At 46.9% G+C, this 14,175-nt stretch overlaps 6 protein-coding genes across 6 annotated transcripts; 3 read left to right on the plus strand and 3 right to left on the minus strand.

The window, feature by feature from the left end:
- Positions 1-773: 773 nt before the first annotated feature.
- On the minus strand, positions 774-1,294 carry CDV56_100473 (cupin domain-containing protein; the record flags this gene model as incomplete). Its single annotated transcript, XM_026754092.1, has 2 exons — positions 774-1,138; positions 1,189-1,294. The coding sequence occupies 2 exons, from the start codon at positions 1,292-1,294 to the stop codon at positions 774-776; spliced, it is 471 nt and encodes a 156-aa protein (XP_026612711.1).
- A 539-nt stretch (positions 1,295-1,833) lies between these two features.
- CDV56_100627 (FAD-dependent oxidoreductase) lies at positions 1,834-3,199 on the plus strand (the record flags this gene model as incomplete). Its single annotated transcript, XM_026754246.1, has 3 exons — positions 1,834-1,997; positions 2,097-2,443; positions 2,520-3,199. The coding sequence occupies 3 exons, from the start codon at positions 1,834-1,836 to the stop codon at positions 3,197-3,199; spliced, it is 1,191 nt and encodes a 396-aa protein (XP_026612712.1).
- Positions 3,200-6,286: 3,087 nt separating this feature from the next.
- CDV56_101330 (CRAL-TRIO domain-containing protein) lies at positions 6,287-7,559 on the plus strand (the record flags this gene model as incomplete). Its single annotated transcript, XM_026754949.1, has 4 exons — positions 6,287-6,423; positions 6,514-6,655; positions 6,734-7,117; positions 7,206-7,559. The coding sequence occupies 4 exons, from the start codon at positions 6,287-6,289 to the stop codon at positions 7,557-7,559; spliced, it is 1,017 nt and encodes a 338-aa protein (XP_026612713.1).
- A 946-nt stretch (positions 7,560-8,505) lies between these two features.
- CDV56_101653 (uncharacterized protein) lies at positions 8,506-10,640 on the plus strand (the record flags this gene model as incomplete). The annotated part of the gene is made up of 7 exons (XM_026755272.1): positions 8,506-8,671; positions 8,756-8,781; positions 8,833-9,033; positions 9,156-9,468; positions 9,516-9,543; positions 9,595-10,194; positions 10,253-10,640. The coding sequence occupies 7 exons, from the start codon at positions 8,506-8,508 to the stop codon at positions 10,638-10,640; spliced, it is 1,722 nt and encodes a 573-aa protein (XP_026612714.1).
- A 985-nt stretch (positions 10,641-11,625) lies between these two features.
- On the minus strand, positions 11,626-12,744 carry CDV56_102075 (amidohydrolase family protein; the record flags this gene model as incomplete). The annotated part of the gene is made up of 3 exons (XM_026755694.1): positions 11,626-11,783; positions 11,846-12,616; positions 12,675-12,744. The coding sequence occupies 3 exons, from the start codon at positions 12,742-12,744 to the stop codon at positions 11,626-11,628; spliced, it is 999 nt and encodes a 332-aa protein (XP_026612715.1).
- Positions 12,745-13,357: 613 nt separating this feature from the next.
- CDV56_102310 (cupin domain-containing protein) lies at positions 13,358-13,878 on the minus strand (the record flags this gene model as incomplete). Its single annotated transcript, XM_026755929.1, has 2 exons — positions 13,358-13,722; positions 13,773-13,878. The coding sequence occupies 2 exons, from the start codon at positions 13,876-13,878 to the stop codon at positions 13,358-13,360; spliced, it is 471 nt and encodes a 156-aa protein (XP_026612716.1).
- Positions 13,879-14,175: the final 297 nt, after the last annotated feature.

Genomic DNA, 14,175 nt, shown 5'->3' on the forward strand with positions numbered 1-14,175 from the left:
GTATGGCTGTTCACTGAGAATTGCGCAGAATAGCAGTTCTCGTTCCATTCACTTCCATGATTGCTTCATCGGATTCGGGACTGAATTGAGGCGTGGGAAATCCAGAGGGATCTCCACCCACATTCTGAACAGCTGAGAGGTCTTCAATTCACGACGTTCTTTGGGTCTGGATAAAGATTTGGGATCATACCTTTATTGGAGAAATCAGGAACAAAATGGTGTTCATATGCCGTGATCTGGGAAGTGTCGAGATTGATTGACGCCTATTCCGACACCTGGCCTGTTTGTCCAGTGGAAAATGTTTTGGGACAAAACCACTTCGTATTGATTCGGGTCTAAGGCTCCATGGTCACGATACGGAAAACGGGTGGAATATGATGGTGGTTCAAGTTCATAGAGTAATAAATCCCCCATCAGGCAGCCTATGTGCGGGAATGCAATTAAAGAAAGCATGGGAAACAAGGAATTAAAGCATGATATCAGGCAGTTGGGCATTGATGAATGTGCTGGGTGAACAGTGGACAAAATTTCCTCTACTTCATTATTTCTCTAAAATGATTCATGCAACGGAAAGACCAGAAAAAACCCAGAGCGCGCTTGGGAAATTGAATTCTTGATTCTTTACTGATTCAAATTCGAAAAATTATCTCATCACCGACAAAATCCCCCTCGGCACCGAATTCAATGGTGTACAGACTTCCGAGTTCCATACAGTTGCTGAAGCACCTGACCCTGGCTCCACTCCTTTTCAATTTCAATCAATATGCTGCTAATCATGGCTCTGGGATGGGGAGAGTTGCAAAGTAGCTCATGGCTTTCTGGTTTGCTTCCGGGCTCATTGGCTTCCCTTCCTCTGACATCTCACTCAAGAGCTTGAAGTAGTTGATGTAGAACGCAGGTGTATATGTATTGAAGAATCTGGCTTCCACGTCACCGGGATTGGAGAAGGTATGGGGGCTGCGGGTTGGGACCACGACATAATCGCCGGCATGGGCGTCGACGTTCGGCTTGCCGGGTATATGGAAGCGGATGGTGCCTTGAGTAATCAGGAATGTTTCATCGTGCATCTCGTGCCAATGCGGTGGTGGCCCATGAGCGCCAGGAGGAATGATCAGCTCAGCTGAACTGATCCGCATGTCTGATGTTTCTGTTAGAGTTGATATATCATCTTCTGATGTGCACAATTACCCGTGTTTGATCCATCCTCCATAACACGCAGCTTCAAGTTGCCCAGCACTAAGATCTCCCCACTCTTCGCTGGAACAAAACTGACAGGGCGGTCTGGTACTTCCATAATTGTGTAGTTCTGGAAAATTCTGCGAGATTTGCTCAAGTTGCTGGCCGGGGCCCTGAGGTCAATTTATTTTTGCTTGAGGTGTCCGGACTCCACTAGAATTCAAAGCGAGCATTCCACCATATCGTAAATACCACCCACAAATTTGTTAGTGGGCGCATTGGTGGTCAGCAAATGGAGGGGGCCGGAGGAAATGAATGACGAGCCGAGCCCTCTGCTGATCATTCGGGTAAAGTGGTGATCGGGCTTTGGCCCTCGCTTCCGAATAATTACCTTGAAGCCGATATGTCGCGCAATGAGTCCGGAGCCTTGAAGTATCTCCGAGAACTAGACTTTGCGTTTCTACAGAGAACAAACTCATAGCAAGATGCAGACCTTTGTTTTCAAAACCCCACAGTGGAGTTATTGATATTTAATTGAAGATACCTTCCCTCTCTACACAGGCTCAATACGTTTACATATTTCCCCAAGTCCCGATCATATCATCATTTGAATTCAGTGTTGTGACTCTTACACGATATTTCTAAAATCCTACGGATATGACACATTCAAGTCACAAAAAGAAAGTTCTCATCATCGGGGCGGGGCCAGGTGGACTGGTACTCGCTCACTGTTTGCGAAAATATGACATACCCTTTGAGATATTTGACCGCGAGAAAGCCAGCCAACCACGAAAGCAAGGTTGGGCAGTTGCACTAATTGAGTAAGTGACATTTCTCTGCCCGCGACCATTACCATCTCAACTTTAGCAAAAAGACTGGTACTGGTTCTCATTCGGAATAACTAACACATCGGCCGAAAGATGCCTCTCAGACCTAGAGGAGCTCCTGCCGGAGGACATCTTCCGAAAAATTCCTACTGCTAGTGTTAATCACCAAACTGGTAGCCTCGACTCTTTTGCAATCATCAATTGCATGACGGGCCAGCAGACAGCTATGCTTGGTGGGACAGAGTACGCACAGCCTGGATGTTTGCTTCGTGTGAATCGTCAAGCTCTCCGCGAAGTGTTGCGCCAGGACATTGATCTACAGAACGACAAGGAATTTGATCACTACGAGGAATCGGATTATGGTGTTACTGCATATTTCAAGGATGGAACAACTTTCACAGGAGATATTATCGTTGGAGCAGATGGTGCCCATAGTGCTGGTAGGCATTTCGTCCTTGCACCCATCACCGCACTGTTCACCTTTGATGGGATACTGATCCGGATATACATCACTAGTTCGCAAACAGTTATTTGACTCCCCGAAACCGATGCAGAGCAAGTACATTCCACTTGTAGGAGAGGTCCAGCTGTCCAAAGAGCAGTACGAGCCTCTTCACAAAATAGGCACTGCGGGACTGTTTTCTTACGGACCTGGGTTACGATACCTGATCGGCCTCCTCGGGACCACAGAAGATCTCTCGGAAGCCAGTTACTATTGGGCTTGTTGTTATCAAAGCGATGATCCGGAGCGAGACAGTGCATGGGTACAAAATGCGAGCGGCGAAGAGCTGTATGACCGCAGTCTTGAGATCACTAAATCCTTTGCCCCAATTCTGACCGATATCATCCGCACCACCAAGCCGGAGAACATGGCACAACCTCCACTTCGCTTCATCGAGTATTATCTTCCTGAAGTTCCATCAACCTCGTCCCGGGTGACTTTACTCGGTGATGCTGCTCATGTGATGATACCATTCCATCTCGCCGGCGCTAATACCGCCATCAAAGACGCCTGCGACTTGGCACGTCAACTTTCGCACCCTAAGCAGGACTTCCCTGAAGCAATTCAATGCTATGAGAAAGTGATGATTCCCCGCGGGCGCGAGAAGGTGTTACGTAGTCGCCTGGCTGGAGAGCTCCCAACGTTGAACGAGATATTGGTCCGAAATACCGATAATCTACCCCTTAGTTTTTAAAGGTCTATGGGGTACATGAGGGGGAAGTAAAGATGGCTATAGGAGAAAGAATTGCTGCTTCTGAATCCAATAGAGGGACTCCACCGTCTATCAACACGAAATAGACTCGAGCGTGAGAGAGGTAGAATGGAAAGGATTATGGTTTGTCTAAGCCGTACATAGAGCCCGTCTTCTCCAGAGGCCAAGTTACCAGAATCATCGGCAGAAATACCACGCAATTCACGGAATTTTATGCCAAAGCTCTCCAAAGTTATTCCAATAGTTGACTACAGAGGTGAGGGAAAAAACGGAAACATGCTCAGAAAGCTTCGGCACCAGCGCAACCTCGTTCTCCGGGCTTTTAAGAGTCCGACATCCGAGTTGCAGACTTCCATGAGCTCCAGTATATCCCTGCTTTAACCCACAGCCTCACTATCGCGGACTGGCGCTGCAAAGGCCCGGGTGGGGAATATAGGGGAACCAAGAATTTGAGGAATATAGCAATCAAAGCACCGGAGCCTTGATTTGTCCGGCTATCTCGGAGCATTGACCCAGAAAAAAAAAGGGTCTTGGTCATGCTTTAAACCTTTGCGATGACCGTGCTTCTCGGAAGCAGTATTTCCACATCTTTCAGTTCTTCATAATCGTGACTATAGTCTAACAACCTCACCACGGCAAATCGAGTCATACCATTTTTTCTTTACTCGATTTTCTGTCTGTTCACGAATACCTATTTGATATATTTGTGATCGAGTATCTCTGCTAATATGCCGGTCAATCCTCCATCGCCTGGTGCTAGTCACCCCAACCTTGGCGAGCCACAATTCCAATCTCATTCCTGGGTCGAGCCCATTGTACGTCTAAATTCTCAATAATGGGAAGCACATATTACACTTACGCAGTTTATAGTCTAACAGAGCTGTTCAGGTTGTAGTCAGCATCATGATTAGCTCCCTTATCATAAACCGGCGCCGCAACTTCTGCATCTGGGAGAAAAAAAGGACATGGGGATTAGAGAATCAAGTCCACGGAAGTCCTCCATATTGCCTACTCACGGCGACTGATCGCCCGTCGCAATATCAGCCCCGTCGACCGGAAGGTCACATTGTCTGTGGTAGATTCATCAAAAATCCAGACTCATCCCGCTGGACACATCACATCCACAGCCGGGTCATGCAGAAATTCCCTTTTCTGGTCGAAATGTTCTACTGGGCGATCAACTACCTGTTTTATTCAATCACCAAGAGTACCTCGCAATGGCTATCGCCTGCAAGTATTGGTGTTGTACAGGTCGCCCAGGATCACGGCATCAGTATAATGAACTTCGAACATCGATCAATTTTTCGCTTCATCTTTGCAATCGAGGAAGCCAAATTCCAAGCCTTCTTCGTAAACAACCACCCTGCTATGATGACATTCTTTAATTAAGCCTACTCCCTCATACATATCCTAGAGTCTGTTCTGTGAGTATAGCACCATTGATTCTCATAACTGTGCGAGAGTCTCTGTATTAATGCACTCCTATTTTATACACCCAGATTTCTTTCTTGGTACTATTATGCTGCACCGGACCACAATACTTTCAGTATTGTTCGACGCACTTAACATTTTGCATCTACCCCTGCATGCCCCCACGCCTGCTACCCAAATCCTATAGCTTTTACGACACCGTTCGTCAAGAGCACGCCGAAAGCATTTGGGCTAGCGGCAAGTCTGTGAATCAGTTTGCTGCCATGCCCAGTCTGCATTTTACCTATGCCTTTGTTATCGGCTGCACCTTCGTTTATCACTCGGGTGTCCTGCAGAGATCGCGCGATCGAAAAAGCAATAGCTTATCATTGAAGCAGATATTGTTCGTCATACTCGCCATTATTTATCCTTGCATCGTCTTATCGGTTATTGTTGCCACAGCAAACCATTATTGGCTAGATGCTGTGTGTGCTATGTTGACAGTTACTGTGTGTTTTTGGGGTAACAGAGTTCTTCTCATGCTGCTCCCAGTTGAGTTTGGTATTTGCTGGGCATTGAAAATTAGCAAGCTAACTCCGACCACGGGGGACCTATCCAACAAGCATTATCGGAGGAGAGGATGGGGGCAGGCGTTCCAAAATTGGGTATAATCATATCTACCATGCGAAGGTCAAAATACATGTTACCGGGGGTATAAAACGGCGTATTGATAGCTGGCCTGGTAGAATGATTGCGTCGCCAGTCAAGATAAAACCCCCGATCAGCTAACTTAGTTGTATTTGTGGGATAGAATTTGAGTTTCTACATGTATTTTCAAACTGTGATTGTCAGTTTGGTTGATTTAAACCATCGTGAAAACATCTACTTAAAGCCTTATACTACTAGGCAGGTCATCCATTGGCCAGATTCAAGGTGGACCAAGTTATCCAAGGCCAAAGGTCTTCAAAATGTGTTACCATCAGCCTCGGAGGTCGGCATTTATCGGAGATTATATGCCCGAAGCCCGATTCGTTGAGACTAGGCCTTTCCAAGGCTAGCTCAACCGTAGTCTTTGGATTTGCCATCATCCCGAAAGTGTAAACAGACCCACTTGATAACTAGCCGCTTGTGAATTACGTCATTTGGTACGGGTAATGTGGTTTAGCCTGTCTGTGAGTGTCTGTGAGCGTCCCTGACAGTTAACGGTGGAGTCGACATGTGGCGACCCATACACGATCTACAAAACATTTTACATAGTCTGATCTGCGTAAAAGGAATTTTTCAGCCCCAGTTTGACTGGAGGGAATGGTCGCCGAATTTCCGAAACAAACTTATTTTTTCCAGTCCTGAGTAACGTGTTGCATAACCTAGCCAGATGGTCTTATGCAAAAGATTCTATGGCCCTAATTACTTATTCGGCACCGAGCATATCGGGGCAAAGCTTTTGTAGAGGGTTTGTAATTCGTGAATTCGTGAATAAATGATTAAATATTTCGTCACTATTCATGACTAGGTACACTTGACACTCATTTTCATTCCTTCCGCATCACCATTAGGCTTTTTTCTCATGCAGCACCTGCTACAACACTGTTGATTGAGAAGTTGTGATCTGTGAAATCCTGATTGGAGGACTTGCGATACATTAGAACCTCCAAAGGCATGGAGAAAACCATCACAGCGTCCCAGACGTTGTGCATGCCTCATCAATGCCAGTTGGAGGTGTTCAAAGATGTCCTTGTCCAAAACGGATATGTCTTGTACAATGGTCGGGGGAACACAGATGATATCACGTTGTTGTTAGTATTTCTCGGTCATCCAATGACGAACATCTGCCAGAAAAGAGACCTTGTTTATGTTTGCTGATCAAACTCCTTCTGCTTCCGCAGGCGCTTCTTGCGCGCGCAGAAAATGGATCTAGATCGTGCCTTCGAGCAATTTGACACCGCCCAAACCTGGCGCAAACAATACAACATCCAAAGCTTCTACGACAATGTTGATGTCGATTATTATGAGGAATCAAGAAAGATGGTTTGCCCCCCTTTCTCGCTCAGACTGACTGAAGCTTTTCCAAGCGACATTGAATCGCTAACAATAAATTGGATCTAGTATCCTCAGTGGATCGGTCGACGGGACAAAAATGGTTACCCCATCTACATATTTCCAATGCGACACCTAACCATAAAGCGATTGGATGTGTACTTGAAGAAAATATCGTCCTGCCCGACATCACGCGAACACAGGGTCGACAAGCCCGACATTGCCCCTCGGGATCTTCATTTCCACGCCCTATACGAGAACCTCCAACATTTTGTCTTTCCTTTTGTCTCACAACTAGCAAGACCGGATATGAGCACTCCTATCAGCGCATCCACACATATTGTTGATGTGAGCGGAGTGAGCATACGTCAATTCTGGAGTATCCGGAAATACCTCCAAGAGGCGAGTGCGACGGCCACAGCGCACTATCCGGAGACACTCGGTCGGGTTTTTGTACGTCTTCCAAACTAAGAAATGGATTACAAGTAAAATCCTTTCTCCGACATGATTTGTGGCTGACCATCCGCGCTCGCCGAGTTAGATTGTCGGTGCACCCGCATTCTTCAAATCCATATGGGACATGATCAGTCAATGGTTCGATCCAGTCACTCGATCGAAAATCTTTCTTCTCTCTTCCTCCGATGCTGAGTCAACCCTACGCACGTTCATTGATCCACCTAATTTGCTGAAAGACTACGGCGGCGAGCTGGAGTGGCAATGGCAGGACTTGCCGAACTTGGATGGCCCCGCGAGAGAAGTTATGGACAAATTGCATCAAGATACTGCTGGGGGACAGGTATTTCCAAAAGGGCCTATTCTCTTCGAGAAGGGCTGCATCAGGCTTCTGGGAACTATTGATGGGAAGCCGAGACGCGATGGCTTCTGTTTAAAATAGAACTGAAATAACGTGGATTTTCCGACCATCAAGCTGTACACTATATATGTATTCCTTTAGCTTATCAGATAGATAACCCACATCGATTAGATGACATTTCATCAGCGTTGAAACAATTGTTAATAGGAAGTTCACTTCTTAGGATAGCCATAATGTAAAATCAGAGCAGGGTCAAATTGCAAACAAGCTGCCTCACGCCCTTCTTAGCCTTTCAAGCGCCTTGTAATTGAGTATCGCTACCGCAAACCTGTTGACCCGATACGCACATTTGATGGTAGTTATTAGAAGTAGCAAGCCTCGGCATATCAACCAAGCCGAATTCAGACTGAAATTGGGGAGCATTGGGGACGGCAAAAAAAGCATTAGAACCTGACGAGTGATTCAGATATCATTGGGCAAGGCCACCTCGGGCCACTCTCCGTGGAAATACCTCAAAAATTCCGAAAACCACCGACCATGGAAATACTTCTCGGCATCGCGGGTGTAAACCCAGACGTATAGTCGCAGGGTTCATGACTAAACCAGCTGGCTGGTTTCAATCCGGCGTGGAAACACGATCATAATCCTTGATTTCCCCCAAAACCCGAATAGTGGGAATGAGAGAGCACTCAGGCATATTGAGAGGGTGAAAGCCTTTCAAAGTGAAGCCTTTCATATCTTCCACACTGCATTCGGAAAATACTCATTTCACTAACAATAATCACCACCTACGCTCCCTCCTAATTATATTCAATGAACTACTCGGACCACTCAGGCGCTGAGGACATATCCAATACTTTCTGCCAGACTCTTCCAGTTTCTGTTGTGAATCGGCATATCTGGCAACTATCAAGAACGGCGCTCCATGACAATTGTGATATAGTGATAATCACTTCGGATAGTATCCCAAAACCACCATCTCCACTTACGTGAATCCATGCACTGGAAGGGCATTAGATAAACCATCATGGCGACTACAACGAGCCCTCGTTCCGACGAGAAAGTGGATGATCTAGCGCCTGACGACTTCATCTACACGCACGTTGACGATCACCACGACAACCCAATGGAGAAAACGCGGCGTGTCAGCCGCGCATGCGACGAGTGTCGCCGAAAAAAGATCAAGTGTGACGGTAAGCGGCCATGCACCCATTGCACAGTCTATAGTTAGGATACGCAGAGCCCTGTTCTGTCGTCAAACTTAAAAGACATATCAGTCCGACCGTGGTCTAACAGATATTTTGTAGAGTGTTCGTACGACCAACCTTCCAACCGCTGTTGAAACCCTACCCAGCAAAATGTCAAGGCTCTCGAAAACCGTCTCTTGAAGGCTGAAGCCCTTCTTCGAACCGTTCTTCCGAATATCCACCTCGATGACCCGCAATTAGATGTCCATGCGACGGCACAAAGATTCGACGCCGCTCAAAGGGAAAAGAAAGCAACCGAAGATCCCGAATCGTCAGTTGGACCAACTGACCCGGCGCCAGAGGGGGAGGTGAGGGGCTGCTCGAGACCATGGTCGACAATTCAGGCTGCTTAGATCTAGATGACCAAGGCCATTGGGACTACCATGGACACACATCGGGTGTCATCTTTGTCTGACGGTTGCGCAAACAGCTTGGCGCCTCGAATCCCATGGGCCCAATGGCACGATCCCGTCCTTCAGTCTCTGCGCATATGTTGGACAGCCCGAAGTCCATGTCTAAATCGCCTCAGGACACCACCTCGCCTCCTACCCACTACCTGCTTCCCCGAGTGGTTGTTCGCCGTTTGTGTCACAATGCCATCAACCATGCCTGCTGCTTGATGCGCTTTGTGCATGAACCATCGTTTTTCGCAAGTCTGGATCGCATCTACGATACTGACCCGGAAGAATTCACGAACAAGGAAAACTCCTTCCTACCGCTTTTGTATATCGTCATCGCCGTTGGTGTCTGTTCTCAGATGAAATAGCAGGACAAGATACCTTGGATTTAGCTAACTACAAAGGCGCAATTGGCCAAGCGTAGGTTCATATAGCAATAATTTATTGGTTGGCAACAACTCACTTTTACAGGTTTCAATTCTTCAAGGCTGGACGGCAACTGCTCTGTCGTGACCTGGTTTCTCTCCAAGCAATATGTTTTATGCTGCTCTTTCTCCAATCTTCTGCCACGTTGAGCACCTGTTATTCATATGTGGGAATCGCCCTTCGCTCAGCGCTGCGATTAGGTCTTCATCGCTCTGTTGCAGCAGACTTCAACCCCATTGAACGAGAACTTCGAAAGCGTATCTTCTGGGTCATCCGTAAGATAAATATCTACGTGAGCACGGTGTTGGGCCTTCTTCAGATGCTGAGTGACGACGAAATTGATCAAGAGTACCCAATAAAAGTCGATGGAGATTTCATTACTTCGGAAGGAATTACTCAACCGCCATCCAACTATACACCGCCGATGGCAGGATGCAATGCGCACACTCGTCTTTCCAACAGTATTTTGAAGGTTGTGAAATTCATCTACCCTGTTAAGAATGCTCGCTGCCACTCAAAGTCAGACCAGCGATATATGGTCAGTCATTCCAAAATCCGCGAGATTGAGCGGGATTTGCAAACCTGGATGGAGGAATTGCCTCCAGCCTTGCTACCGGGCACAGAAGTGTCGCCCCAATTAGAACGGTAGGTTCTGAGTTCACGATGCTGGTAGAATGCTTCAATTCGACTGACGTCAATTTAGCATCCGACAATTGCTGCGTATCAGCTATGCCCATGTGCAGATGGTCATGTACCGTCCGTTCCTCCACCACGTTTCTGGTGGCTCTCAAGCGTGTGGTACAGACAAGTGGTCTTATGCCTGCGTGGCCGCCTGCGTTAGTGCCTCTCGAAACATCATCCACATCACGACCGCAATGCAAAAACAAGGTCTACTCAATGGATCATTCAGGTTCAACATGTACACCACATATTTTGCTGTCCTCTGTCCGCTCTTCTTCGTTAATGAGAGTCCGGATTCACCAACGACCAACGACAGCATCCTTGCTATAGAGGGAAAGAATACATTGGCTGGCTTGGCCAAGAGAAGTTTGGCTGCCGACCGATATTTTCAGACCTTATGTGACGATTAAGCCATCAGTACCCAGGATGGTTGACACTGCATGCAATGCACGCTATTGGCGGCATACTAACCAAATTGGGAGAAGAAGAGGCTTAACCGGACAGTTAGTTAACTAGTTAGTTAACTAGTTAACTTAACCTAACTTAACGTAATTCACGGCCATCCTGGCCACCCTAAAACACCATACTAAATGCAATGCAATATTTCATAACTTCATATTTCAACGCTCAAGGCTATATATATAGTCTTGGGATATCTTAGTATGGAATATATTATTCTAGGTATTTTTATTAGGTCAAGAAATATTTTGGGGCGTGATAATGTAGAGATATATATCTACATCGCTTGACCGGAGCGTATTTTTGGTAATGCAAGTAAATAATCATTTTCTAAATATGTCAGCTATGCTATACACTTTCTAATGCTAAGAAATCATCCTACTAAAAATCAAGCAAAAAAATCTTCTTGTTGTTGATATATTGTGACCTGAAAAATCGCATTTAGTATGGTGTTTTGGGGTGGCCAGGGTGGCCTAGAATGCCTGAATAATATGGCGTGCACGCAGAAGAACCCCCAGGGAGCCGGGCGGGGGGGGGGCGGGGGGTTGTCGCTGCAGTCCTACCCTGATTTGAATATTAAACTTGCCCTACGATCACCGTCAATTACTTAAGCAGCGAAGTTTCATATTCTTAGCTTCTGTAGACTTCTCTAGGAAACGGTTGATCCCCTTTGATTTTAGTGGCAGACTCTCATAGCAAGCCCAAGCCTGTGATATTTGGAACATTGGCCCAGCACAGCTTACGGTTCCACTACGTTAATCCATCACGATACAAACACCAGGTATTTTTGGTTTGAAAGAAGTGTTTTTAGTAATTACAGTACTGCTATGGGCAATATGGAATGGTTCATGCCTCAAGAGATTCACACAGTAATTTGTTGGAAGTTGGCGGTCTGCTGAATTTTGGCGCAGGGCACCCTGGGGGTGCGGGCGATGCTCACTCTGCTGTAGAGTACTCTTGAGCCAACCGAGGCAGCAGTGCCAACGCATTTTTGAAGTAGATCTTATCCCTGAGATTTTGGTCCATCGGGAAATTCTCAAGATCCTCTTTAAAACGGGCTATCTTATCCGCCGGTGCATAAGGTGAATCAGATCCTGGATAGGTTAGGAAATGTGATGCGAAGAGGTAATTGTATCGCCAAGAATAGAGATCTCACCATAAAGAATATGGTCATGTGGCACAGAACCAAGCAGCGCTGCTAATATAAGGGGTGAGCTGGAGAGAGCGAGATCGTAATAGAACGACCGGAAGTCTTCCATCCACTCTTCATATGTCTTGGTGCCCTTTCTGGGATCATGTGGAACCCCGCGGAGAGATGGCGTCACTCGGGAGATCAGCCACGGAAGAGTCCCCCCGGCATGGGATAGAATCACCTTGCAGTTTGGGAAATCACGCTTGGTGCCTGAAGAAATCAAATCAACCGCGGTGCGAGTCGTTTCGTGAGGGTAATCGACTGTAGACTGCGCAAAACTGTCGTTGACCCTGTGCAGGTCAATTGGATGGGTGGGGTGGATAAATACCACTGCACGACGGGAATCAAGTTCTTGCCATATGGCTCTAAACACTTGGTGTCCAAGATAATGATTCTTCGGGCCGTAGCGGGTGAAAAGGGTGACGCCGTCGGCCTTCAGTACGTCCAAAGCGTACCTGATCTCGGCGAGCGTGCCCTCGGTGTCCAGAAGCGATGGCATTGCCGCGAAGAAGCCCCACCGTGCGGGGTTTTTATCACGAAGGGAGGCTGCATAGATATTGCACTCTCGAGCTAGTTCCCTTGCACGCTGATCGCTGCCTGCAATGACCGGGCCGGGGGCAGTGACAGAGAGAATAGCAGTTCTCGTTCCGTTCACCTCCATGGACTCTTCGTCGGATTCGGGACTCCATTGAGGCGTGGGAAATCCAGAGGGATCCCCACCCGCATTCTGAACAGCTGAGAGATACTTAAATCACGAAATTCTTTCGGTCTAGATGAAGTTTTCCAACCATACCTTTATTGTAAAATTCAGGAACAAAATGGTGATGCGTGTCTACTTTGGTCCGAGGGCTGAGCGGCGGCATTTTGAAATTGGGCGCACTGGAATTCTGGTAAATGCTGGAAACGAAATGGTCGAAGGATAAAGACTCAAAATTGCTTAGGTGCATTAATATATACACCACGGGAGTGGAGAATCTTTACAAACCACATTACCCGAAGAGTATGGCGAGATGCTGTGACCTGGGATGTGTGGAGATTGATCGGCATCCATTGAGATACTTGACCTGTTTGTCCACTGGACAATGCTTTAAGACGAAATCACTTCGTGTTCATTTGTGTCCTGAGACTCTATAGTCATGCTACGGAAGACGAGGGGAATCTGAACGTGGTCCAAGTTCATCAAATATTAAAGTCTTCAAAAGGCAGTTTATGTGCGAAAGAGCAATCAACGAAAGCATGATATCAGGTGGTTAGGTATTGATGGATCTACTGGGCGGACAGCAGAAAAATATGTTTCAAAACTTCAAAATTAAATTACTCTTGAGGGATTCGCACAAGGAAAGGGCGAACAAAATCCAAGCGCGCTTGAGAAGTTGGATTCTTTACTGATTGAAAATCGATAATTTATCCCATCACCCTGGCAAACTGCCCAACCTTGGCTCCACTCCTTTTCAATTTCAATCAATATGCTGCTAATCATGGCTCTGGGATGGGGAGAGTTGCAAAGTAGCTCATGGCTTTCTGGTTTGCTTCCGGGCTCATTGGCTTCCCTTCCTCTGACATCTCACTCAAGAGCTTGAAGTAGTTGATGTAGAACGCAGGTGTATATGTATTGAAGAATCTGGCTTCCACGTCACCGGGATTGGAGAAGGTATGGGGGCTGCGGGTTGGGACCACGACATAATCGCCGGCATGGGCGTCGACGTTCGGCTTGCCGGGTATATGAAAGCGGATGGTGCCTTGAGTAATCAGGAATGTTTCATCGTGCATCTCGTGCCAATGCGGTGGTGGCCCACGAGCGCCAGGAGGAATGATCAGCTCAGCTGAACTGATCCGCATGTCTGATGTTTCTGTTAGAGTTGATATATTGTCTTCTGATGTGCATAATTACCTGTGTTTGATCCATCCTCCATAACACGCAGCTTCAAGTTGCCCAGCACTAAGATCTCCCCACTCTTCGCTGGAACAAAACTGACAGGGCGGTCTGGTACTTCCATAATTGTGCACTTCTGGCAACGTTCTCGGGGTTTATTCAATTTACTCGCCGGGGCCTCGCGCTCAGTTTATATTCGGGGTAGGTGTTCAGGAACCGGCCGGAATTCAGACTGACAACGCCACTTTATTGAAAACATCATCCATGAGTGGTGTGATCAACATATTGGTAAAGAATCGAAAGTGCTTGCACGATTAAGTGGCGGACCTTCTGCTGATCATTCGGGTAAAGTGGTAACCAGGCTTCAGGCCTGGCTTCCGAACAATTCCGTCGAGGCCGATATCACGCAGAGTTGAGTGTC

This window comes from Aspergillus thermomutatus, assembly GCF_002237265.1.
Source record: "Aspergillus thermomutatus strain HMR AF 39 chromosome Unknown NODE_159, whole genome shotgun sequence".
Taxonomy (NCBI): domain Eukaryota; kingdom Fungi; phylum Ascomycota; class Eurotiomycetes; order Eurotiales; family Aspergillaceae; genus Aspergillus; species Aspergillus thermomutatus.